The sequence below is a fragment of the Mustela putorius genome, unplaced genomic scaffold (assembly GCF_011764305.1).
Source record: "Mustela putorius furo isolate JIRA1106 unplaced genomic scaffold, ASM1176430v1.1 tig00000788_pilon_pilon_pilon, whole genome shotgun sequence".
NCBI classification, from domain to species: domain Eukaryota; kingdom Metazoa; phylum Chordata; class Mammalia; order Carnivora; family Mustelidae; genus Mustela; species Mustela putorius.
In genome coordinates this window covers 5168604-5192286 of record NW_025421481.1, presented here as the reverse complement: position 1 = coordinate 5192286, position 23683 = coordinate 5168604, and the positions used below count along the sequence as shown (strand labels likewise).

Sequence of the window (23683 nt, the reverse complement as noted above, 5' to 3'; positions counted from 1 at the left end):
AATCCACAGGACTCATTTGCCACTCTCGTCTGGGCTTTGGCCTCAGAGGCAAACCCTTCCTGAGACTGTCTGTCCTCTAGGCTGGGAATTGCGCCCCAGAGTTATAGGCGGTCAGTGCCACCACCTGCTTCTTTAGGAAAAGAGCTGGAGGCTTGAGGTCCGAGAGGCTATGGCGCTGTGGCGCGCTCCGGACTCCCCGACCCCACGTTTGCCCGCGTGACTCTACCGCCTCCACCTGGAGGGGCACCCTGCTTGGAGTGGATCCAGTCGGGTCCCGCCCGACGTCTGCCCGTAGGGGCCGCATCCGCCGCGCGCCCGGCACCTCCCACGGCTTGCTTCGCTCCTCCTCTCTCCTGGTCGCCAGTCCTGCGCTGCAGGTTCAATCCCCGCGGACACTGGAAGTGCGGGGACCGAAGCGCGGCTGACCGTCTGCGCCCTCGCTCCCCACGCCCTTGCAACCGAGACCCGGCCGGGGGCACCTGCGAGCCGCGGGCACCTCTCCCGGGCGACCGCGGCGGGCTGACTGGGCATGCTCAGGAGCGGGGCGGCCGGGCGCCGCGGGAGCCAAGCGCATGCACTCGCGGGGCCAGGGGCCGACCGTCCAGGGGCGCGGCGTGCAGGCGGCCGCTCTGGCCGACGCCCTGGCCAGCTTGGGCAGGACGCGAGCCAGGATGGCCTCCCTCACGGCATACGGTAACGGCGGGCGGTCGCCGGCTCTCGGGGAGGCTGGAGCGGGCGGGGCCGGGAAGCCGTCCGAGCACCCCGGGGAACTTCGGGGTTCGGCTCCCGGGAGGGTCAGGACGGAAGGGAGGGGGGGTGCAGCGTACGGGGGCGTGGGACTGGGGGGCGGGGTGGCGAGGCTTTGCGGGGTTGGAGTTGCCTGAAACCTGGGAAGGGGGTATTAGCAGAAGGAGTTGATGGAGTAAAAACGCCTGAAATGTAGGTGTCTGGGAGCTTTGGGTCTCCAGAAAAATTCCACTCGCTTCAGACCACAGAAGGGAAGGGATAAGGGTGTTAAGTTCGTTTCTAGCGGTGCGAGGCTTGGAATTAGGAGGTCTTCGTTCAGTCAGGGCTTATTCTGTCCCTGACTGACCTTGGGCAAGTTATTTAAACTTTTTTTTTGTTTGTTTTTGTATTTCTCCATCTGTAAATTAGAAATGAGAACATCTCTGACAGATGCTATGGAGTTAAAATAATATGTACCAAAATACGTTTTTAATGCAAAAAAAAAAAAATCAGCTTGGAAATAAAAGTTCCATGGAAATGGAAGGCATTACCCCCCCCCCCCCCCACCACCACCCCATTTTGGCTAAAGAAATATATATTTTTATTATTTCTTTAAAGGCATTGCAGAATTCTAAGGAAAGCAAAATCACAGTATGAAGGTTTCCAGCTCAGCTAGAAATCCCAGCACACTGGGGAAGCCCACAAGGCTTTTTATCAATATTACTGCTTGTGTGAAAAAAGCAATTCTGTGTAGACCTTTGTCAGAGATGCTGCTGAGATTGGTTATAGGAGGCTGAAACTCAAGTAGACCCCCCCCCCTCCCGGGCTTGCAATCAGTTGCTGTGATAACATCTAGTTTTGGCGTTTTAAACGTGAAGATAATGAGAATTGTTGGAGAAGGTTTTGCGGGGACCTCTCCAAGCCTGGAGTTAGTGGGAGGGAATTTGCTGCTTTTTGGTGTGGAGACTTCATCTCCAGGCCAGTGATGTCACCTGCCATTTTCCCAAGGTTAAAGCAGTTGGTCTTTCTTTTGGGGGGGGGGTGAGGGGTGGGGGAGAATCTAAACTGTTTAAAATGACCACTCAGGTGGTCCTGAGGGTTTGCAGTTGATCTTTGTGAACTGATAAAGAACTGTGAGAAGATTACAAACTGCATACTACTGGTGTGTGTGTGTGTGTGTGTGTGTGTGTGTGTGTGTGTTTTAAACTTAATGCATCTTCTGCTGGGCTGTGAATTGTTCTTACTCCTCCTGCACATTTAACACATAACATTGTTATTCTTGGGTTGCCATCTAAGGATAATCCAGCATTCTGATAGTCTTTTAGGTATATTCATTGGCAGATATCTATTTTTACACTTTTTTTCTATCAGAAGTATCCATTATGTTAGATTTCGCATGGTGCCCTGTGGATACTGTCAGTGATAGTAATAATCAGTTCTTTAAATTTCTAGAAACTTCAAAAGCTTAATTGGGCACCCAGGTAGAGAAAATGAATTCAGAAAGAGTGAAATTGTTTTTTGAAAAGCAAGTGTATTTCAGTAATTAAAAGTGTGACTTTTGTGGGGGTCAACTTACACAGGTTTCTCTTTAGGACCTTAAAGGGAACTAAAGTAGATTTAAATAAATATATCAATTAGAATTTGCACTATTTTAAATATATTCTTCACACTTGTCTTCCTTCCTCATCCCTAGAGTGGTGAATACATTTGACCACAGAGTAAACATTAATTCTTTGGTCCATAGCGAAGTGACCCAAGACATGACAAGATAAGTTAGTTCATCAGGGATTCCATCCTGGTGAATGAGTTAAGGAAAAACAAATTTGAGCACAGTCAACATATTCCTTATCCGCTGAATGCTGTTGAGATCATTATCTGATGAGAGCTTGGTCCAGCTCTGGAACATTCTACAAATCATCTCTGACAACTGAACTGCTTTAAAAAAATGTTCCCTTTCAGTTCTGTTGGATTTGGGTTTAGCTATCATGATGGGGGATGATCTAAGTTTCTTACCCGGGATTTATAGGTTTCAATTTTTATATTCATTTGACTGATTTAATAAAGGCCTTAGTCCTATCTTTAGCACCGGGGCTGCCAGGAGAATGAACAGTTATACTGTAGACTGTGTGTTTTAGGATCCTGAGGGAGAAATTTGGCTTATGTATGCATTTCATTAGCAGCAGCCTCCAGTAAACCTCATTAGCTTCCCATCTAAATATGCATTTTTGATCCTATATTGGAACTTGTTCTTTCACATTTTAGCATGAATTTTTACTTTCAGACAACCATCTAGACTCCTATCTTCTAGAAATGTGAAATGAAATTCAGGTAGTCAGTAGCTGTAATATGCACTCTAACAAATATATGTTCAATGGATGATGCAGTTTTAAAAATTCTGGATTTTTAATGCCTCAACCTTTTGTACTCACTGCTGATTTTTCTTTCTTTGTCCTTTAAATGGTTTGGGTTCTTAACCACTTTTAGCTTATTATATAACCATGTGCATGAGATGAAGGATGGGTGACAAGTCTCCTTTAGAGAGAAATGACTGGGACTTGATTTGTTCTTGGCCATCCAAAAGAAGGCAGAGGGGCTGTGTTCTAGTCTGAACAAGAAAATGACTTGTGGTTGGACCTGTCAGCTTCGGATCTGAAGATGCTTAATATGAGGCTTGAGGAGCTTACAGAGCATAGTGGGGCTATTTAGGGAAAGTGTCTCTGAGGAGATATTTGAACAGAAGGGACAGAAACAGAATTTGAAATGAAGGGATGGAATGAACCATTCCGTTATGTAGGGAAAGACTATTCCTGGCAAAGGGAATAGTAAGGGCAAAGGCCCTGGGGTAGGAATGAGATTGTCATGTTCAGAGCTAGCTAGAAGGTCAGTGTGGCTTGAGCAGAGACAACAAGTAGAAGATCAGAAGGAAATGTAATCAGAGCCAGTATTGTTCTTAAAACTATTCTTTCCTCATTTTCCTCCTACCTCTTAAGTCGCTTCTTTGTGGAGTCCCTCTGTTTATGTTGGTGTTTTCCTGGGTTCTGTCTTTGCCTTTATAATCTTACTCTCAACCATTTGGAGGACATTAATTAGACACCTACCAAATGCTGGACAATGACCCTAAATGCAGAGCTAGTCCCTTGTTGGGAGACCTTTAAATTAGAGTGACAAAGTTTTCTGCATTTTAAAGTGGAAGTGTGGGGCATGCTGGAACATAAATAATTGATAATGGTACTCTATATGAATGGCCTTGGTGAAATTTCACAAAAATCTTTAAGAAATTGGTCCAGTGTTACCCTGTTATCCATTTGAAGAAATTGAGGTATGGATAGGTCGAGGAACTTACTTAACCTCACATAATAAATAGGGAGCCCAAATATAGATTTAGAGAGTTTGGCTCTGGAGACTTGGGCTAAGGGTAGTTAGGATGAGGAAGAAAATGAACAAATGTGTGTGTGGGTAATTCCAGACAGAAGGTGTGGCTTAAGCGAAGTTTAAAGACCACTGGTGACCAGAAGTTCAGTATTTATGATTAGAAGAAGGTATGGGAAATGGGTATAGTAAGAGTCAAGACTAATCATACAGCTTGAGTATGAAATGAAGCAGAGAAGGGATGAGAGCATGGGACACAATTTCTCTTCCCCTGACTTTGTCTTTATTCAGGTGATTTCCCAATGGAAATCTCCAAGTCACCGACTCGGAACTTTTTTGTGTGTGTTAGCTTGTATACCTAGTTGTAGGCTCACCTTCTCTACATATGTCTCTCTAGCATCTCAGTTTAGCTCAGTGTATCCAACACAGAATTCCCCCCCTCCCCCCAACATGTTTCCCAGAGAATAACTTCAGCTCTTCAGCTGCTGAGCTCAAACTATGTTTCAGGCTCTAGCCTGGACCTTGGACGGCCTGGATGAGTGAGATTTCATTCTTTCTCTCACAGATGGCGCGATCAGCTGGAGGAGACAGACTTCTAAACTGAGGATTATAATGCATTGCTGGGGGATGGTGGGGACGGGGAGAAGTGAGGGATAGGTCAAGAACAGTTCCCCGGGGGCGCCTGGGTGGCTCAGTGGGTTAAGCCGCTGTCTTTGGCTCAGGTCATGATCCCAGCGTCCTGGGATCGAGTCCCGCATCGGGCTCTCTGCTCAGCAGGGAGCCTGCTTCCTTCTCTCTCTCTCTCTGCCTGCCTCTCAGTGTACTTGTAATTTCTCTCTGTCAAATAAATAAATAAAATCTAAAAAAAAAAAAAAAAAAAAGAACAGTTCCCCGGAGGAGACAATGTTAAGAGGCTAATTGGGAGAAGGAGGGCATCCCAGGAGGGAAAATAGTGTGAACAAAGGGGAGACATGCTAGGGGGCATAAAGGCAGGTACCAGGAACACATGTTGGTAGAGCTTGACAACCTGGAGAGGTTGACAGGGGCCATTGTGTTCTCTCTAGGCACCTAGGCCAGAATTCTGGGAGCCCTCTTTGAGTCCTCTGGAACATACTAATCATAATACCTTGGGTAAAGGGATTCACCTCCTGTGTCTTATTTGTAAAATGGGGTCATTGAAGTAGTACTGTAGTTGCATATGGCTGGTACGAGGAAGCATTAGCTAGTTGTCACTGTCAATGGCTCTCCCAGCCAGTATACTCTCAATCACCAAGTCCTGTTGATTCTTCTTCCTTAAAATCTTTCTACTGCATTTTCTCCTCTCTGTGCCCACTGCTCTTACATTAGTTGAGACCAACATCATTGTCATTCTGACTGTAGCAGCAGCCTCCCAGATGGTTTCTCTGCCTCCAGTCCTGTGTCTTTTGGTCCCAATGGCAAATCTCATCCTGTATTCTGCTTATAACATTTTGGTAGCTCCCCTCTGCTCATAAGTCAAAGTTTAACTTCTCTCATTTGGCCAACACGGTTCTTAAGGAGCTGACCACCCTTCTCTCTTGTGGTCTCAGCATCCCACCTTTTAGGGACATGGGTTGTTTAGCATGACTAATTACATCAGGCTTTCTCAGGTGTCTGGACCTTGGCCCATGCCCTGAAACATAGCCCCCTCCTCCCTTACAAGGTTCACTTTTCTTCCCTTCCTCTTGACTTGAGATGTCTCATGGGAAGTCTTCTCCCCCCAACTTTTCATGTTGTCCTATGGATTTTCCCCTCTGTGGGCTGTAATATCCCAAAGGACAAGGAGCATATCTTGTATCTTTGTAATCCTGCACTGTGCCCTGCACAGTGCCTGACGCATAATAGGAGATCAATCCTTGGCTGTCTGACTGACTGAATGGACTCTATCAGGGGGGCAGGGCACTACATACGAGTTTTTAAAACCTCACTTTCCTATGCAACTAACAAGCAAAAGGACTTTTACCCTTCAGAAAAGAGGAACAAGCAAAAGACCAAAAGCATCGACACCATGTGGTACAATCAGATGTGTGCTAACTAACTGGAACTCATGCTTTATTTACAAAATAAATCCAAGGAGGTATTTGATGACTCCTCTTATTTTTGCCTTTTACCACCTGGCATGCTTGTTATTATGCAATGCAGAGACTCATGGTCAACATTGATTAGGATCCTTTTGATGAAGAAGCTGCAGCAAAACATGTACACATTATTCTTTGGCCTTCAGTCTCCACATTTTAGAAGTCTCTTTCTGGGATAAGATCAAATTAAATTTTTATTTTGATGCTGTGAAGAAGCATTTTAATCTTTTCTTTCAAAACACTTTGTTCTTGGGGCTTCTGGGTGGCTCTGTTAGTTAAGTGTCTGCCTTTAGCTCAGATCATGATCCTGGGGTCCTGGGATAGAGCCCCATGTTGGGCTCTCTGCTCAGCGGGGAGCCTGTTTTTCCCTCTCCCTCTGCTGCTCCTTCTGCTTGTGCTCTCTCTCACTCTCTCTCTCTGTCAAATAAATAAATAAAATCTTAAAAAAATAAAAAGCCACTATGTTCTTTGTAACAGTCATGTGAAGTCTTCTATTAGAACATAGTCCTAGACAAGTAGTTCACAGCTACTAAGGACGTTTCTAGAACAGACAATTGAAAATATGTTTTGTGAGTGCTCACTCTGTGTCAGGCACTGTTGTAGGTTCTGGAGGTAAACGAAAACCAAAAACTACTTGTTTTCCTCAATCTTACATTTACTAATAAGAAATGGATCTTTACCTCCTGGCAAAGTGAAATAGAATGTAGGATTGTCAGCACTGAAGCAAATAGGTAAAGGGGGAAAGAAAGGAAAGGAAAGGATTTTCTCTAATTAGGCTTCAAGACAGGGCTTTTGTAGCTGTGGAGACTGTGAGAGTGGAATCAATCAAAGGGAAGCTGAGATAATGAATATCAGGCACAGTGTTTAAAATTCAGGAACAGTGATTAAAATTTTTGAAAGCTTACTAAAGGCTTTGGCAAACATTCATTGTGCCTTCTATGCATTAGGCAGAGCTAGGCACTATGGCACAAGACACTGCCGTCTAGGAGTTTGGGTCTAGCTCAGTTCCCTTGGGGGATGCAGAGGCTGCTACTACCAATATTGTTACAACTAGTGCCTGTCCTGCTTGTCTCCTAGTGCTATTGCCAAAATCACATGAAAGAGCAAATGCAGACATTTATGAAAACAAGAAAGCCCTATAGCAATTTAATATACAGCATTATGTGTTGCTTTTATTGTAGTAATAAAGAGATCTGGTATAGGATCTGGTATAGGTTTATAGGAAGTGCTGTGTTGAGTGGAAACACACTTACTGCACTTTGACTGATTCATCAGCACCTTAGTGAGACCTCCCAAGACACCAGTTCCTGCTGGGGGCCAGCCTTGTCTACTGTATGTGGTGGGCAGTCAACACTTTTTGAATGAATGAATTTCAGTCACAGTGTAAAGGAGGAATTTAAAGCCCAGGGAAGTTAGCTGATGATATACAGGTTATATGGCTAGGAGGAAAGGCTGGGTCTTGAATATTAACTTTTCTGTAAGCCTATAAAATATATAGCAAATGTGGAATAGATCACATCAATATTTCTGAGCAATAGATACATGCATATATACATACACATATTATATATATATATACGCATACATATATTCTACTAGTAGGTTCTCTAGAGCCTTTTACAAACAACATAAAGTGATTCTTTAAAAATTAAGATGCAGTAGGCAGCTCATGCTATACAATGAATATGTATTTTATAAATTATTTCCAGTGCACTAGTGTGGATAGTTACAAAAGGAATTGCATAATGTTTGTTTTTGTAGAGCTTGTAGTTATGTATCATTTTTCTTTTTGGTAAATTCTTGTTTCATCTGTTCACATGTATAAGTAGATTTATGATATGATTTAAAGGGTTTGGTGAAAATATTTTCTTTCCTTTTTAAAAAATCCCCTTCCTTTAATTGTTGGCGAGATATTTCCCCAGGCTTTGTGGATTCCAGAGGGGGGCTATACCTGTCTGCAGTCCCTCTACCAGCAGCGTTGGCACTAGCTGAAAGTCTTTTCAAAATACAATTGTCAATTTTATCTCAGTAAAACTTAAAGGAAGAAAAAGAAAAGAAATACCAAATTAAAGGCCCACCCAAGACCTACTAAATCAAGATCTTTATTTTTTTAAGATGATTTTAATAAAATGCTCAAGTGATGTGTAATCTTAAATTTTCCTTTTTAAAAGAGATTTTATTTATTTATTTGACAGAAATCACAAGTGGGCAGAGAGGCAAGCAGAGAGAGAGGGGGAATCAGGCTCCCTGGTGAGCAGAGAGCCCGATGTGGGGCTTGATTCCAGGACAGGACCCTGAGATCACGACCTGAGCTGAAGGTAGAGGCTTAATCCACTGAGCCACCCAGGCACCCCACATTTTCCTTATTTTCACTAAATTTTTGCTTGCTCAACCAGTTATTGTGTATTGAAGTCTCTCCATATGATGGTGAATTTGTCAGTTTCTTCCTGTAGTTCTATTAATTTTTGCTTCATGTATTTTGAGGTTATTTTATTTTGGGCACACAGAGGTAATATTTTTCATACCTTCCTGAAACATTGAGCCTTGAACCTTTTATCATTATTTATTGACCCTTTGTATTCTTAACAATGATTTTTGCCTTAAAGCATTTTTTATCTAAAAATAACATAGCTACTCTGGCTTTATTTTGGTTAGTATTTGCTTGCTATTTTTAAAATATTTTTTACTTTTAACATTTCTGTGTCCTTATGGTTTAGACATTTCTTTTATAAGTAGCATTTGATTTTTTTAAAGAAATCTTTCTCACAATCTCTTAAATAGCAAATATCGACCATTTACGTGTATTGTGATTACTAATATATTTGAATGAATTCTGCCATTTTACTTTGTATTTTATTTGTCTTGATTTTTATTCTTGTGCTTTATTCCAATTTATTTCCTTTTCCTAAGTTAACTTTTCAAGAAAAAAAAAATTTATTGTTAAATCCTCTCTCTCAATTTTCCCTACCATCTATCTGTCTCTCCCTCTAACACAATCACCTGGCTTGAAATGCAGTTTATTTCTGTTGTTTCAATAACTACTCTTCTACTTTCATTTAAATCATGCCTAACAAATCTTATACCTACTCATTACACATTAACTAACTCTAAATTTAATATGTTGACCTCACCCCTGAATAGTCCTTTGCCTTTGAGGGTCCAGCTTCTGGCTTGTGTACTATTATTATTTAGTATTTGATTCCTATCCTTTGTTTTTAAGTCTCCCAAATTAGACATCATAATGATCATTTTACACTGAAAGTTTTTGTTTAGGTTTGCCTACGTATTTCCTAGAATTCTGCAGTCAGTGGAAAGACATAAGTAGGTGTAGTGCTTTCTTTTTCCCCCTGTGGTTAAGATGAAGGTAAAATACATTAAGTGTTGAAATGGGTGAGGTTTTCTTTTGTTATAAGAGGGTTCTGTTAATGAGTATGCCTAAAATAATTTGAGACAAAAAAGTGTTAATTTTGTCATAAAATTTCTGTTAAGAGAAATATATAGGATGATGTCCACCTTGTTCCCTGTAGACTCTCAGTGCTTATCACATCAGATAAAGGACTCTCAAAGATATAGCACCAGATACCAGAAGAATCCTCCTAACACAGCTTGTGATATTAGTCTGTCCTCCTCCTGTCTTCCCCTCTGTTCTCAAATATTTGTCTAGTGTTAGACAAACCTGGGTTTTAATTCCAGCCTCATGACTTCTCAGAAGTATGAGTCTGTGCACATTCCCTAATTTTGTGAGCTTCTAGTTCCTCATCTGTGTAGAGGAATAATCAAAGAGTTGTTTTGGAGCTTAAGTGAAATATGGATGTAAATTAAATAATCAGTGTTTAGCGTAGTGCTTGGTAAAGAGCCAAGCTCTCAATAACTGGTATTATCTGATTCTACCACCATCTCCTTTTCTTTTTTTCCTTAAGATTTTATTTATTTGTCAGAGAGAGAGATACAGAGAGTGCACGCACTAGTAGGGAGGGTGAAAGGCAGAGGAAAATCAGGCTCCCTGCTGAACAAGGAGCGCCATGCAGGACTCGATCCCAGGACCCTGGGATCATGACCTGAACCAAAGGCAGTTGCATAACCCACTGAGCCACCCAGGCGCCCCACCATCTCCTTTTCTTGGATTTTTTTTTTTTTTCAGAATTTTCATTACTGGTTTGCCCTGTCATGATTTCTTTTCCTCTTTATTTCTTAAAAACAATTACTGTGAGTTAAAACACATATAAAAAAGGAGGGGAGAGAAGTTTGTAGTTTAACAAATACTTACAAAATAAATATTGTGTAATCACTACCTAAATCAAAATACAGAACATTTCCAGTACTGCAGAACCTACCCCCCTCCCCATCCCCCCTCCAAAATCAAAGTAGCTTCTTGTCCACCAAAAAGAACCACCATGCTGAGTTCTGTCCTAATTATTTTGCTACTTCTCTTTATTGTATTACCATCCATGTGTGCATCCCTAAACGATATAATTTAGTTTTACTGTTGAAATTTTTCATCAGTAGGATCATGAGTTTTGGGGTGGTTTCTTTCATTCAACAGTGTTTGTGGGATCTATCCATAATATTTTGTGTAGCTTTACTTCATTTCTTTTCTTTACTATATGACATTCTGTTTTATGGATATCCTTGCTTTTTTTGAAGTATAAAATAAATCATAGCTAACACTAATTGAACACTTTCTATGTGCTGCCTTACAAGGTAAGTGCCTTTATTATTCTCATCGTACATATAAGGAAACAGAGCTACATAGAGGTGAAATAATGTGCCCAAGGTTTGGAACCAGGTGTCTAACTTAGATATTGATTCCAGAACCCATAAGTTTTATTAATCTCAATTATAGTCTCACATTTTCCCACTAGTTAACCTGATTTTTTTCTTAACTACAATTATCCCTAAAGGATTAAATGATATTTAGACACTCCCTTCAAAAATTTAGCATTTTAATTTTAATTCCTACACGGGAGAAGTATTTTTTTACACAGAATGCCATAACTTGTGCCGAAACTACCACAGTCTTTATACTTTTGTGTTTTGAGTCTTTTCAGACTATTGCCACCAAAATTATGCCCCAGTTTTACCATTCAGCTTTTATTCAAATTTCAGTAGCTTTACCATTAAGTTTTATTTATGGCCTCTTCCTGAGCATTCATTCCTTATTCAAGCATCCTGCTTCTTTGTTGATTGCTGATTTCTGAGTATGCTTTTCTCCTTCATTTCTTTTCTTTTCTCCCCATGCATAGCCACTTCTGGACTTACGAATTTCTCTTTATATGTACTTATTTATATATCAGCTTTGATGCTGTTGACCTTATCCCTGGCAGTTCTTGTCTCTTCCAAAAATCTTTTAAGGACAGATCATTAGCAAAGGGTTTACAAAGAAATTAGGAATGACAACTTTAGAGCAGTTAGATACGTTTTAGGTCTGGATCTTGTTGATTCAGCTGATTCCACAAATGTGTACTGAATTATTTGCTAACTATGCATTTGTGTAGCCAATTTATTTTTATTAACCATATCGTACCAACTCCCCCACCACTAGCAAAAAAAGAAGTGAGATAAGCATTATTGTCACCATTTTCAGGTAGAAACAGCTAACAGTTTGACTAAATTCTAAGAGTTCTTGTGTAGCAGAAATGGGCTTCAAACATAGGCCTATTGTCTCCCAGCCCAGTGTTCTTCCTCTAATGAAGTTACACTAACAGAAAAGGGAAATTCATGCATCCTTTTAAAGGATTTAAAAAATTTAAAAAATTTCATGCATCCTTTTCTCTTTCTTTCAACCAACAAACAGGTACTGAAGAGTCAACTGATGGCAGGCACAGCAATAGATTATGGAAATCACAAACTGAATAGTGCATGGCTATGCCCTTGACAAGCCCACAGTTTAGATCTGTGTAAATCAGGGCAATTTCTCCTGCTCAGTGCTGGCGTGGGGGCGAGGGGTGTCTGAGGATATGGGAGTACCCAGACATGCTCAGGAAGTACCTTAGAGAGTGCAGATGGTTTGGGAATGTTTCTTGGAGGAGGAGTTGGCCACATGAACTTGCTGAAATTATGTCTCCCACATTAAAAATAGTTCAAAACATTTTCTAGCATCGTGTTTGTGGATGTACTGTGGCCTTGACATAGTTTCTGAGGGCCACCACCATTTCTCTGCCCTCTGGATCACCATCTGCTTTTGTTAATATTTCCCAACTGCTCTCCAACCACAGGTATATAGGGATACCCCTGCAGGGGCCTCTCATTTCCTTCCTTCTGTCCACGTATCCGCTGTTCTTTCCTCCCAAGAGTGTTCACGTACCATACCATCTTCTCTACTGGTCTGCATCGTGGTCTCATTAAAATATGATTCTCAGAATGTATCTTTGAGTGCAATTGACTTATTCTTTTTTTTTTAAGATTTTATTTATTTAATTGACAGAGATCACAAGTAGGCAGAGAGGCAGGCGGAGGGAGGGGCGGGAGGCAGGCTCCCCGCTGAGCAGAGAGCCTGATGCAGAGCTCAATCCCAGGACCCTGAGATCATGACCTGAGCTGAAGGTAGAGGCTTAACCCACTGAGCCACCCAGGCACCCCGCGATTGACTTATTCTTAATAATTATGTCCCCTAGCCCGATAATTTTCACCATTTATAGATCAGAGTTTCAAAGTTTTCCTAATATTATATAACTTAATATTCCAGTAGTTCCTTTATATCAGTTTGGTAACCATTAGTATAATGACTCTTTGTCTCTAACCTATAGAGTTTCATATTAGAAAATCTATATTTACTTTGATATTTTAAAATCACATATTTATGCCCTGCTGTGTTTCCTAAACAGTTCGAAGTAGTTCTGATCTCCATGTGGTATCTGTTCTGCTTCATGCTGTGGTGTGGCCCTGGGGGCCAGAGCCATCTCAGCCTTCCCATCAGAGACTGGGGTTGGGGTGGGCAGGGTTGATGCCTGCTTGTTCTACCTCATGCGTGATGCGATGTGGGTGAAAATGCTGGGATGCTATGTCAGTGGAGCCTTTGGGTTTCTTTTGTCCCGAATGCCTGGAGCATTTTCTGTTCACAGTCATGAAGAATTTAGTGTGGTGTGTTGTACTTTTAGCCTCAAAGGGAATTGTTTCTATGTCTCTCGTCCCCACTGACCTTCTCCCATGGCTCGGTCACCCTCACTTCCGGTCAGGATGATTGCAGCAGCCCCAGAAAGAAGTCTCTTTGCCTCTTATCTTGCTTCTTCCAGTATATTCTCCATAAGGTCACAGAGTGATCTTTCCAAAGTGAAAATGGGATCCTTGTATCTAGGCAAGATCCACACTGGTTAATGTGGTTTATAAGACCTGTCATAGACTAGCTGCTGTTTATCTCTCCTCTTCCTGTGCTCAGCTGCCAACTCAGGAGGCTGCCTATGGCCTCAGCCTCCATTCTTGAGGAAGCCTCTCTGTTTGGATCTTTTCCCTCAGTTCCTCCCCCTTTGGCCTAGTCAGGCAGTACTCACCTTTAGGTTTTAGTTTATTTATTTATTTATTTTTTAAGATTTTATTTATTTGCCAGAGATAGAATGAGAGCGAGCGAGAGAGAGAGTGAGTGCACAAGCAGAGGGAGGAGCAGAGGGAGAGGGAGAAGCAGATTCCCAGCTAAGCAGGGAACCCCCAATGCAGGAATTGATCCCAGGACCCCAGGATCACGACCTGAGCCCCGGGCAGATGCTTAAAGGCGTCCCTAGGTTTTAGTTTAGATGTCACTTCCCTGAAGCCTTACCTGCTACCCTCACTAGATCAGAGGTTCTCTCACCTGTCCCCGCACCTTTGCCAGCATCCCTTTTCAACCCCATCATAGTAACAGTGGCACCCCACTGAGATCGCCTGTGTGGGGCAGTCTAGGTTGTTTGCTGAATGTTCCAAGTGCCTGGCGCTGAGCACTAGCTAAGCATCAGTGAATTGAACGAATGAAGGAGCAGGAGACTGCCCAGAACTGGGGGCTGGCTCATCTACCAATAGATGACATATTCACACTGTGTTCATGGTGTCTGCCAGGATATAACCAACCTTCTCTTTTATTTCTTAACAGACAGAGATGTGAGCAGTGGGAGTTATAACCTTTCCTCTGCAACGACAGGCAGCTACTACAGTTGTGTCAGCCAGATCACCATAGGTGAGCAATTTTGACATTTTGTTTTATAAAAACTATTATTGCTTGGAAGTGCGTGGGGTGGAGGTGCTGAGGAAGAAGTAAGTAGAAAATCTAAAGGCGCCTGTATTTTCAGAATCAGGGCAGGTGCTCCTGGTTCACCTTGCTGGAGCACCCTCTTGTGGATTCTTACTGCTTTTGCATAGGTATTTTTGGAGGAAATGTGGTCCAGAGAGCCAGAAAAACAAAAACAAAAACAAAAACAAAGAAACCTCTATGTTTTCCAAGCATTTCATCATTTGCTTTAACTTTTTAATTTGTATATCACCTGTTTTATTATGTATACTTGATATTAAAATTGACTTCCTTTTTAAGGTTTATATTTATCTACTGCTTCTGTTGGCCATTAACATGCATTATTTTGCTTCATCAGGGCTCTATGAGGAGGACACTGTTACTTTCCCATCTCACAGATGAGGAAATATGATCTTTTCCACCTAGGCAATAATGAATGTATCCATGATTTCAATCCAGATTTGTTTGACACTGAAGTTCATGCTCTTAAACACTATATAATGGTTTCTCAAACCTCCGTAATGTGGACTCCAGTGAAAAGAAATAATAACGATGAACCCCTAAAATTGATTTAAATTATTTTTATTATAATGATACTTAAGTATGTTCAAACATAAAACTAAGTATAAACACCTTATTCATACAAATATCTATGTAAATCAAATCGAGTTTTAAGTTTTATTTAAATAAATAATTATTTGTTTATTATATTTATTATTTATAATAATTATTTATTTAAATAAAACTTAAAACACTGTCAAGCAAAAAATTACAAATCTATCACATTAATTTACTATGATAAATATTGGTATCTTGCTGACGTACAATTACTTCTTGTAATGCAGCGTGGTATTGGCTGCAGCAATGTGGGATCTTTGAGTTTAGTACAGCTTTACAGCTAATTCATGATATCTCTGCTCTGCCATTTGCTTTCTCTGCACAGCCCACTATGAAATCTTTGCTGCTGCTGAGGTTATTGGATCTTCCTTTGGCATGAATGCTCCTTGACATATCCATCTCTCTTCTTTTCTCATTGAGTGTAGCAGTTAGTGCCAACTTGCTGGAAACAGAGAAGAAAATCTAGGCCCTAAAATTAGATGGTGGAACTGGGTCCACAATACGCATCTATTAATTTTTAACTGGCTATATTAACTTTAAAATGAAAAACAAAAACAATTAAAAAATTCTTGTGGAGACTTCATGGACTCTGGTTTGAAAATACTAAATAACCTACAATGACATTCCTAAAGACATTTGTTAATTAGTGGGAGGTTCAGAGGAGAAGGGTGACAAGATGAATGCATGGATGAGAGAAGGGATTCTGTTGATGGATTTCACGTGTGTGTGTGTTGGGGTCTGGTGTTATAACAGAGTAAGTGGCTGTGACTTTATCCTTGACATGAGACAGTAATGAACTTGATAGGTGGGATAAAGAGCAGGTCTGGAGGGACAGATGTGGGAGAGCTGGCAGGACTAGTCATTGACTGGATAAGTGGAAAGACAGGTGTGTTTGAGTCAGGTGACAGGGGGTCTGAGCCATGCCTAGAAATACAGCAATCAGGAAGAGGACTTGATGGCTATAGGTTAGATACATTGGGCTTGAGGTGCCTGTGAGACTCCCACCTCAGAATGACCCACAGGAGAGAATGGGCAGGAGATGAAGATACTGGAATTCTCTGCATAGAGAAGTCAGTTGAATTTTTGCAAGAGGGTTAGATCATAAGAGTCAGTACATGGAGTGAGTAGAGGGCCAACAGCCAGTCTTTAGGAGAAGCATAATTGGTAGAAATAATGACAGAGGTAGGAAGACCTAGTTAGCTCATTTTTTGGAAAGCTCAGGGAATTTCTAAGAGAAGATGAAGAGGTTAGATTTCAAGGGCTGTCCTGGTGATATCCCCAAGAGCCATGGTAGTAAGTGGTGGGAGGGAAGCCAGGTGGCAAAGCTTGGCATGAGGATTGAAGAGCTGCGAACAGACACTTACCTCTTAAGACATTTGTCCATGAAAGTAGAGGGGTAATAAATAGTGAAGACCACATGGGAGCTTTCTTAGTTCCAAGAACTGTTCTAGGTCCTTTTACTGTATTTACTCATTTAATCTTTACAAAAATCTTGCAAATTAGATACTGTTATTTTCCCCACTTTTCAGATGAGGAAACTAAATTCTGGAGAGGTTAAAAAGTAATTGAAATTACATGGATAGTGACAGAGGGGATTTCAACCTAGGTAATCTAGCTCTCACTGGATGACACTCTTGCTATTTGCTATAGGCCTAGTGCCCTTTCTTGATCCTTTTTGGGTTCCTAGACTCAAGTCCAGTGTGTGTGGAGGTTCTCCCCGGCCCCGCAGTACTAAGAAAATTTCAGACACCAACAGAGTGTCTGAGATTTCAGTTCAGTTCTGACACCAAAGCCACTTTTGTTAATAACAAGACACCCATGTCACATTTATGGCTCTGAAACATTTTCAGCAACGGTAGATGAAGACCAAATAGACCTGGAAAATATGGTCTCAATGGCCAAATATATATTTCTTGTATGTCATTTTAGTGCACATAGTCAGCTTCAGCCACTATGTTAAGGTATTATGGGTTGAATTGTGTCCCCTGAAAAGATATGTTGAAATCCTAACCTCTGGATGTGACCTTATTTGGAAATGAGATCTTGGTAGATGTAATCAAGTTAAGAAGAGACTCCATTAGGGTGGACTTCTAATCCAATATGGCTGGTGTCCTTACAAGTAGGGAAGAAGAGGCACAGACACACACAGGGAAACATTACGTGATGGTGGAGGCAGAGATCAGAGAGTTATGTGTATAAGCCAAGGAACACCAAGGATGGCTAGTAATGTCAGAAGCTACAAGAAAACCATAGAACAGGTTCTCCCCTAGAGACTTCAGAGAGAGCACGGCCCTGCTGATATCTTTTCAGACTTCTAGCTCCAAAGCTGTGAGAGAATAAATTTTTTTTTTCCACCCTGTTTGTGGTACTTCATTAACAACCCTGGGAAACTAATAACAGTAGGTCTGTACTATGCAGTCACCTCTGAAGGGGCGGTGGGTATGACAGACAGTTTTCTCAGAAGATGACAGCATAACTGAAAGCCTCTTTAGTGTTTCTTCAGTTCCCTAACTCAAAGTGGCTGAAATCATAAGGAAATTTATTTCACATAACAGGAAGACCAGAGGCAGGTCTGTCCTCAGGATGGGTTGATTAAGCTGCTCAATGATGTTGTGAAAGACCTTCTCCTCTTTGCCTTCTGGGAGAATTTATCTTAGTGTGGCAGCCAGATGGCTGCTATGGTTCCAGGAATTACATCCAGACATGATCAGAGGGAAAAGAGCTTTAGTGGCTTCCTCAGCCTTTCATTTGAGGAGCTGACACTTTCTCCTGAAGCCCTCAGACACTGCTCCTATCTCATTGGGCAGGATTGGGTCACATGACTCCCCCTTAAACCAGTCATTGGCAGGGAAGATGAGACAGGTCAGAGTGGTTGAGGGGAGGGATGGGGATGATGTCAGATTGCCCTCATTGCTTTGGCTGAGTGGGGGGTACGCTGAATTCCCAAAGTAGAACTCTGTTGGGAGGAAGGAGAGGGATGGATTCTGTGCAGGCAACAGGCAATGTCCACTATCCACAGTTTTTTTAAAAAGATTTTATTTATTTATTTATTTGACAGAGAGAGAGAGAGAGAGCGTGTGAGTGCGCACAGGCAGATGGAGCAGCAGGCAGAGGGAAAGGGAGAAGCAAGGAGAGAGAAGCAGACTCCCCACCCAGCAGGGAGCCCCACATGGGGCTAGATCTCAGGACACTGGGATCATGACCTGAGCCAAAGGCATATGCTTAACCATCTGAGTCACCCAGGGGCCCCTCACCACCCACAGTCTTTCTAGTACAAAGCACATGGGCAATATTTATAGTAAAACCAGAAAATAAATAATTAATGGCCTTATACTCAAATTACTAGAGGGAGGACAGATCTGTGGATCACCAAGCAGTTCTTTTTTTAAAAGCTCTTTTTGGTCTCTTTCATCTCCTATATTTCAGTCCTTCTGTTATGGAGTACTTACTCATCCATTCCATTGTAAGAAATAGCATGCCTGTGGACTTCCTGTTAATAGTTCCTTATAGGAACCTATGTCCTACCAAAAGAAGAATTGCTAAACCAAACAACAATAACAAAACAATTAAGAACCAACAACAATAACAAAAACAACTAAGGAACAGAATATAAAGACTCCTGAAATCTTTCTCTATATCCATGAAACTCCTGGATAACTCCTTATTTTCTGATAGTAAACTCCCACTCTACCTAAGTATGAGAGATTTAAACATGTCATAGTTAATTAACATTTTCAGTTTACATTAACATTAATATTAACATTTCAAAACAGCTTACATTTTGAGTGTCCCTTACATGCCACTTCTCATGATTTTGGGTGATACTTTGACATAGAACTCCAAGGGAACTGAGACCCCTGTTCCTACCCCACTCGTCATCAGGGGACAGGATGGTAGGTAAGGGAGGATGGGTCGGCTACTAATGTGACATTTCTGTTACTTGCTTCTTGGACATTTGGATGCCAGCTGTTCCCCTGGATGGTTGGTTATCCTCTCAAAATACTTTGACCTCATTGCAAATTTAGGCTGGTCCATTTATATTCCATTATAATCACACAGATATGATTATAGTTAATTTGTATCAATAGCATGGATTAAAATATTTGCTAATGAACTCCATTTCTGGAGTAAATGATGTGGTAATTTTTGAAACTAAAAAAAAAAAGGGCTTGCTAGCTATGTGAATGATGTTTCAAAAATTAACTGTAGGGGCAACTGGGTGACTCAGTGGGTTAAGCCTCTGCCTTCGGCTCAGGTCGTGATCTCAGGGTCCTGGGATCGAGCCCTGCATCAGGCTCTCTGCTCAGCGGCGAGCCTGCTTCTCTCTCTCTGCCTCTCTGCCTACTTATGATCATTGTCAAGTAAATAAATAAAATCTTTAAAAAAATTAACTGTAACTATAAGTCAGTTCTTTTATAAAAGAAATGGTAAAATCTGAAATTGTGGAGAATTCAGATTTTATTGGGACTTTAAAACATAACACTCTTGCTCTGTGCTTTATTCTGTACAATGGCTCCAGAGAAGCTTGGGAATGTGGAAAGAGAAGAGGGGTTTAAGTAAGGTTCTGAATGAAGCGACAAGCAAGGGAAAACAATTAAATAATAAAATAACAATAAATAATATGTAGAATATGTATATAGAATATTATTATTAGTAAACGAACTATATTCTTGTAAAAGGATTGTCCAGTGTAAATAGAAGGTACTACATCTTCAAGTTTTTTAACAAATCATAATGGAATGTCAAGTTAAATGGAGAAATCAGGAATTTCATTTCTATGGTCCAGTGAGCTGTGGGAGAGTGTTGGTCATACAATCAACAAATTTGTGTCAGAAATTTAGTCCAGGGCACCTGGGTGGCTCAGTCATTGGGCACTGGCTTTCGGCTTGGGTCGAAATCCCAGGATTCTGGATCAAGCCCTGCATTGGGCTTCCTGCTCCACGGAAAGCCCGTTTTCCCTCTTCCACTCCCCCTGCTTGTGTTCCCTCTCTCGCTTTCTGTCTCTGTCAAAAAAATAAATAAAATCTTTTAAAAAAACGTAGTCTAACAAACATGATAAGGGCAGGCCTGGGGTCTGTAGCATTCAGTTCAGTCCTCTACAGCTTTGGCTCCATTGCAGTTCTAAACATTGAGAATTCGTGTTCCCTTTGATTATCTTCAGTGGCTCCAAAGCCCTCACTCCCGAGAGATGCACTCACCTTCATCATTACATTCTGCATAGTAGAACTCACCTTTTAGGAAGGTGACCTACCAAGAAGAGTCCAAACAATCCAGTGGGCAAGTTCTCATGTTTGTAACCACTTCCTTTCCACGATCATTCTGTCCATTGGGATTTGTCTAAAGTTGTTGAGGAAGGAATAAATAATCTAAGAGTGATTTGTGGGGCTGGGATTGGGGGGGGGATAGGCCCCATTTCAAGGCCCCAGAATCCCTCTTGCCACCTCCTCTCTTAGGCACCCGTGTTCATCTTTAGCGAGCCTGGCCTTAAATCTTAACTGTTGCTTCTGTAGAGCTATTGACTTTGAGGAAGTTATAATGTCCGCTGGCCTCATTTTCCTTATCTGTCAAATGGGAATATTAGTAGTATCTGCCTGACAGGGTTATTGTGAGGTTAAATGAAGTGTTGCTGGTAGGTCCCTTAGCACAATGCCAGTAAAAATTAGTTAGTGAATTTATTATTTTATTACAATGATGTTACTTTTTCCTAGGCCTCACCTATGATTTCTATGTGGGTAACTACTAAATTTATGGCTCTGGTCTCAGTTCTCCTGATCCCACTTCCATTTTTCTCCTAGCTACCTGCCAGATGTTTCCACATGGATATTTCCATGAAGGCTCAAACTCCTCATGTCTAAAAACACACTCAACCTTCTTCAGCCCTTGCAAGCCAGTCCTTCTGATTGCCACAGTTAGGATGAGGAAGTCTATGTTTTCGTTTGTCACAAGTCTTCTCTGATATCTTGCCAGGGAAGGACTGAACTACCCCAAGCTCTTTCTTTGGTCAGTATCATGTATCTCTCTGGACTTCTTTTCCTTTCCTGCTGCCAACACTTAAATGTGGTCCCTTAGTAATACTCCCCTAGCCTCTCCCTCACAGCTTTTTGCATTATCTCCTTGCTGCTGGCATCGAGGAACTCAGTGAACAGTGGGTATCCATTGAGTGCCATTCCTAAGTCTAGCTTTGTGCTAGGGACTGGTAGAAGAGGAAAGAGGGAAAGAGCCAAATAGACATTGGAAGGGAGTTTCAAAGATGACTAAAACATCCTTGAACCTTGAGAAAGGCTCAGTTCATGAAGGACCCATGTATGGAAAGAATAAAATGCTTGGGTGTAAAGTGTAGGCATTGATTATTTGACACATACCCTGTTCAAGATGGCCCCAGACACCATGGTTGGGCTGTAGAATCTACATAGATGTCCTCCCTTGTTACCTCCTCTGGGCTTTCTTTTATTTTCCTTCTTTTTAAAGATTTTATTTATTTATTTGACACAGAGAGAGATCACAAGTAGGCAGAGAGGCAGGCAGAGAGAGGAGGAATCAGGCTTCCCGCTGAGCAGAGAGCCCAATGCAGGGCTGGATCCCAGGACCCCAAAGTCATGACCTGAACCAAAGGCAGAGGCTTAACTCACTGAGCCACCCAGATGCCCCATCCTCTGGGCTTTCTTGATTCTTCAACCTGCCCTCCCCAGTTTGAACTTTCTCTTCCAATACCTCCAGTACCCACACACCAGCACTCTGTAGTGGGCTATCCTTCACAAATGGTTTAAAAAGCTTGGGGGTGTCAGCGGAGGCCTCCCAGAAGAGACAACCACCACAGCAAGAAGGGACAGGTTCTGACTACCTTTGTTTTCTTTAATTTGATTATGCTAGTCCTCACTTCATAGACTTTCAGGAATATTGTTTTACTTGCCAAAAAATTAAGTTTTTTTACATTGGCATTTAAGACCCTCAACTGTCTTGTATCAGCTTACCTTGCCATTCTTCTTTTCCCCCTGGATTATACTTATATTCCTAAATTCTATATCCAGGTTGCAAATGTAAAATCCTGGAGAAGTTAAGAATGTAAGACAAAGGAGTAAAACAGGCTGGGAGTAAGGTATTAGGGAGTGGTGGGGACTGTGGCAGACTGGAATTCCCTCACTCCACCTGAAGAAAATAGCTCCTGGAGTTTCTCCAGCTGACACTTGCTATGTGGTAATGTGGTCCAGTTTCACTTGCTCTTGAGGAGAAGATCAAGAGATTTTTCAAGAGAAACTAGAAAGCTGGATTCTCTTGAGAACTCTCTAGATTTTTATTGTTGTTAATTTGAATTTGACTTTTACTTCACCTTAAGAAAAGAGTGGGCCAGCTAAGACACATCTGCAGAACCGATCTGTCCCTCTATTTCCTCTGGCCTCTAGGTTGCAACACTTGCTTATAAGGCCAAGTTTATACCACCTTCTTCATGACCTTGTCCCTTCACCAAGAAGAACTTTCTCCCTTGAGATCCTGAGGGGGTACATTTCTGTCCTACTTGAAACTATCTCTTTCACTTTATTTTGTACTGTAGTCCGTTGTGGTTTAGAGGAAAGAACACAGATTTTGGAATCAGACAGATCTGGGCTTAAATTCTGCCTCTGGCACTTCCTGGCTGCTTAACCGAGGGCGAGTTGAGATCCAGTTTCCTCATCTACGGAACTGAAATAGTAACAGTCTCCTTGTACAGTGGCTTCCTAAATATATGTTGAACGGTGAACATGACCCATGAAGTGTGATGATTCCTGCTTCTTTGTTAGTAAGATGCATCCTTATCTCAAGTGGTATTGGGTTTGATTCACAGCTACGACTCTGAGAAATACGAAAGCGGATATGGTAAGAGGCGTTGCTTGCTGCTTCTAACCTAATGTGTTTGTTTCGCCAGGTTATGATGTTGCTGGGCCTGTTGCAATTGGGCTCACCCACTGGAAAAATCCATATGCACAAGGCAGACCTACCCTTCCATCAGATCTGCCTCTCTTTGTCTCCAAAGATGCGGGCCTCCCTGTGTACCACCGATCCTTCACCCGCAAGACTGAGCTGGCTACACCTTTGTCTTGTCCAGCCTCACTGTCCATCACTCCAGTGCCTTCTTACAGCAGCAGCAGCCAGGAAACCCTCAGTCAAGACACGACAGGTAATGGTGTTCGTTCCCTGTTGGAGATTCAGGACTCAGTGTATTTAAGGTTCCTTCACCTGTTTATTTACCTGCTGAACAAATTGCATCTGCTTTCCTGATTATATGGTGCTGTGGACTCCCAACAATTCCCCTGTATTCACTGGTCTTTAATAGCTTGGCTGTACCTGAAGGAAAGATGTGTTTAGAAATATTTGATCTAAGTGTTAGTTCGATCATCTGGAAATCAACTCTGAATCAGAATTCCAAGTTTTGTCATATGGATTTTTGTTTAATGTCTTTAATTTTATGTTTAGTGGCAAGCCATCTTTCTTGGGCTAAACTTTTATATTCAGAAAAGTTATCAATAAGTCATTTATGAATACCTTAGTTACTACCAATTCATGTTGCTCCAAAACTGATCTTTGTCACAGGTCTGCAGACTGCTGCCAATGGGCCAAATCTGAGCCATCCACCCGTTTTTGTGCAACTCAAGAACTGGGAATAGTTTTTACTTTTTAAAAATGATTAGTGTCTTTGTTCATTCAT

The 23683-nt window shown here is 41.6% G+C and overlaps 1 protein-coding gene across 2 annotated transcripts in view; it reads left to right on the top strand.

Annotated features, from left to right (window-relative positions):
• The first annotated feature begins 372 nt into the window (after nt 1-372).
• Nucleotides 373-23683, top strand: part of ANO4 (anoctamin 4) — a 457427-nt gene continuing 434116 nt past the window's right edge. For both annotated transcript variants that reach the window (XM_045084796.1, XM_004742962.3), the window contains exons 1-3: nt 373-693; nt 14251-14334; nt 22904-23155. In XM_045084796.1, the coding sequence (XP_044940731.1) occupies nt 573-693; nt 14251-14334; nt 22904-23155 (457 nt within the window). In that variant the 5' untranslated portion in view covers nt 373-572. The remainder of the gene's footprint in view (nt 694-14250; nt 14335-22903; nt 23156-23683) is intronic.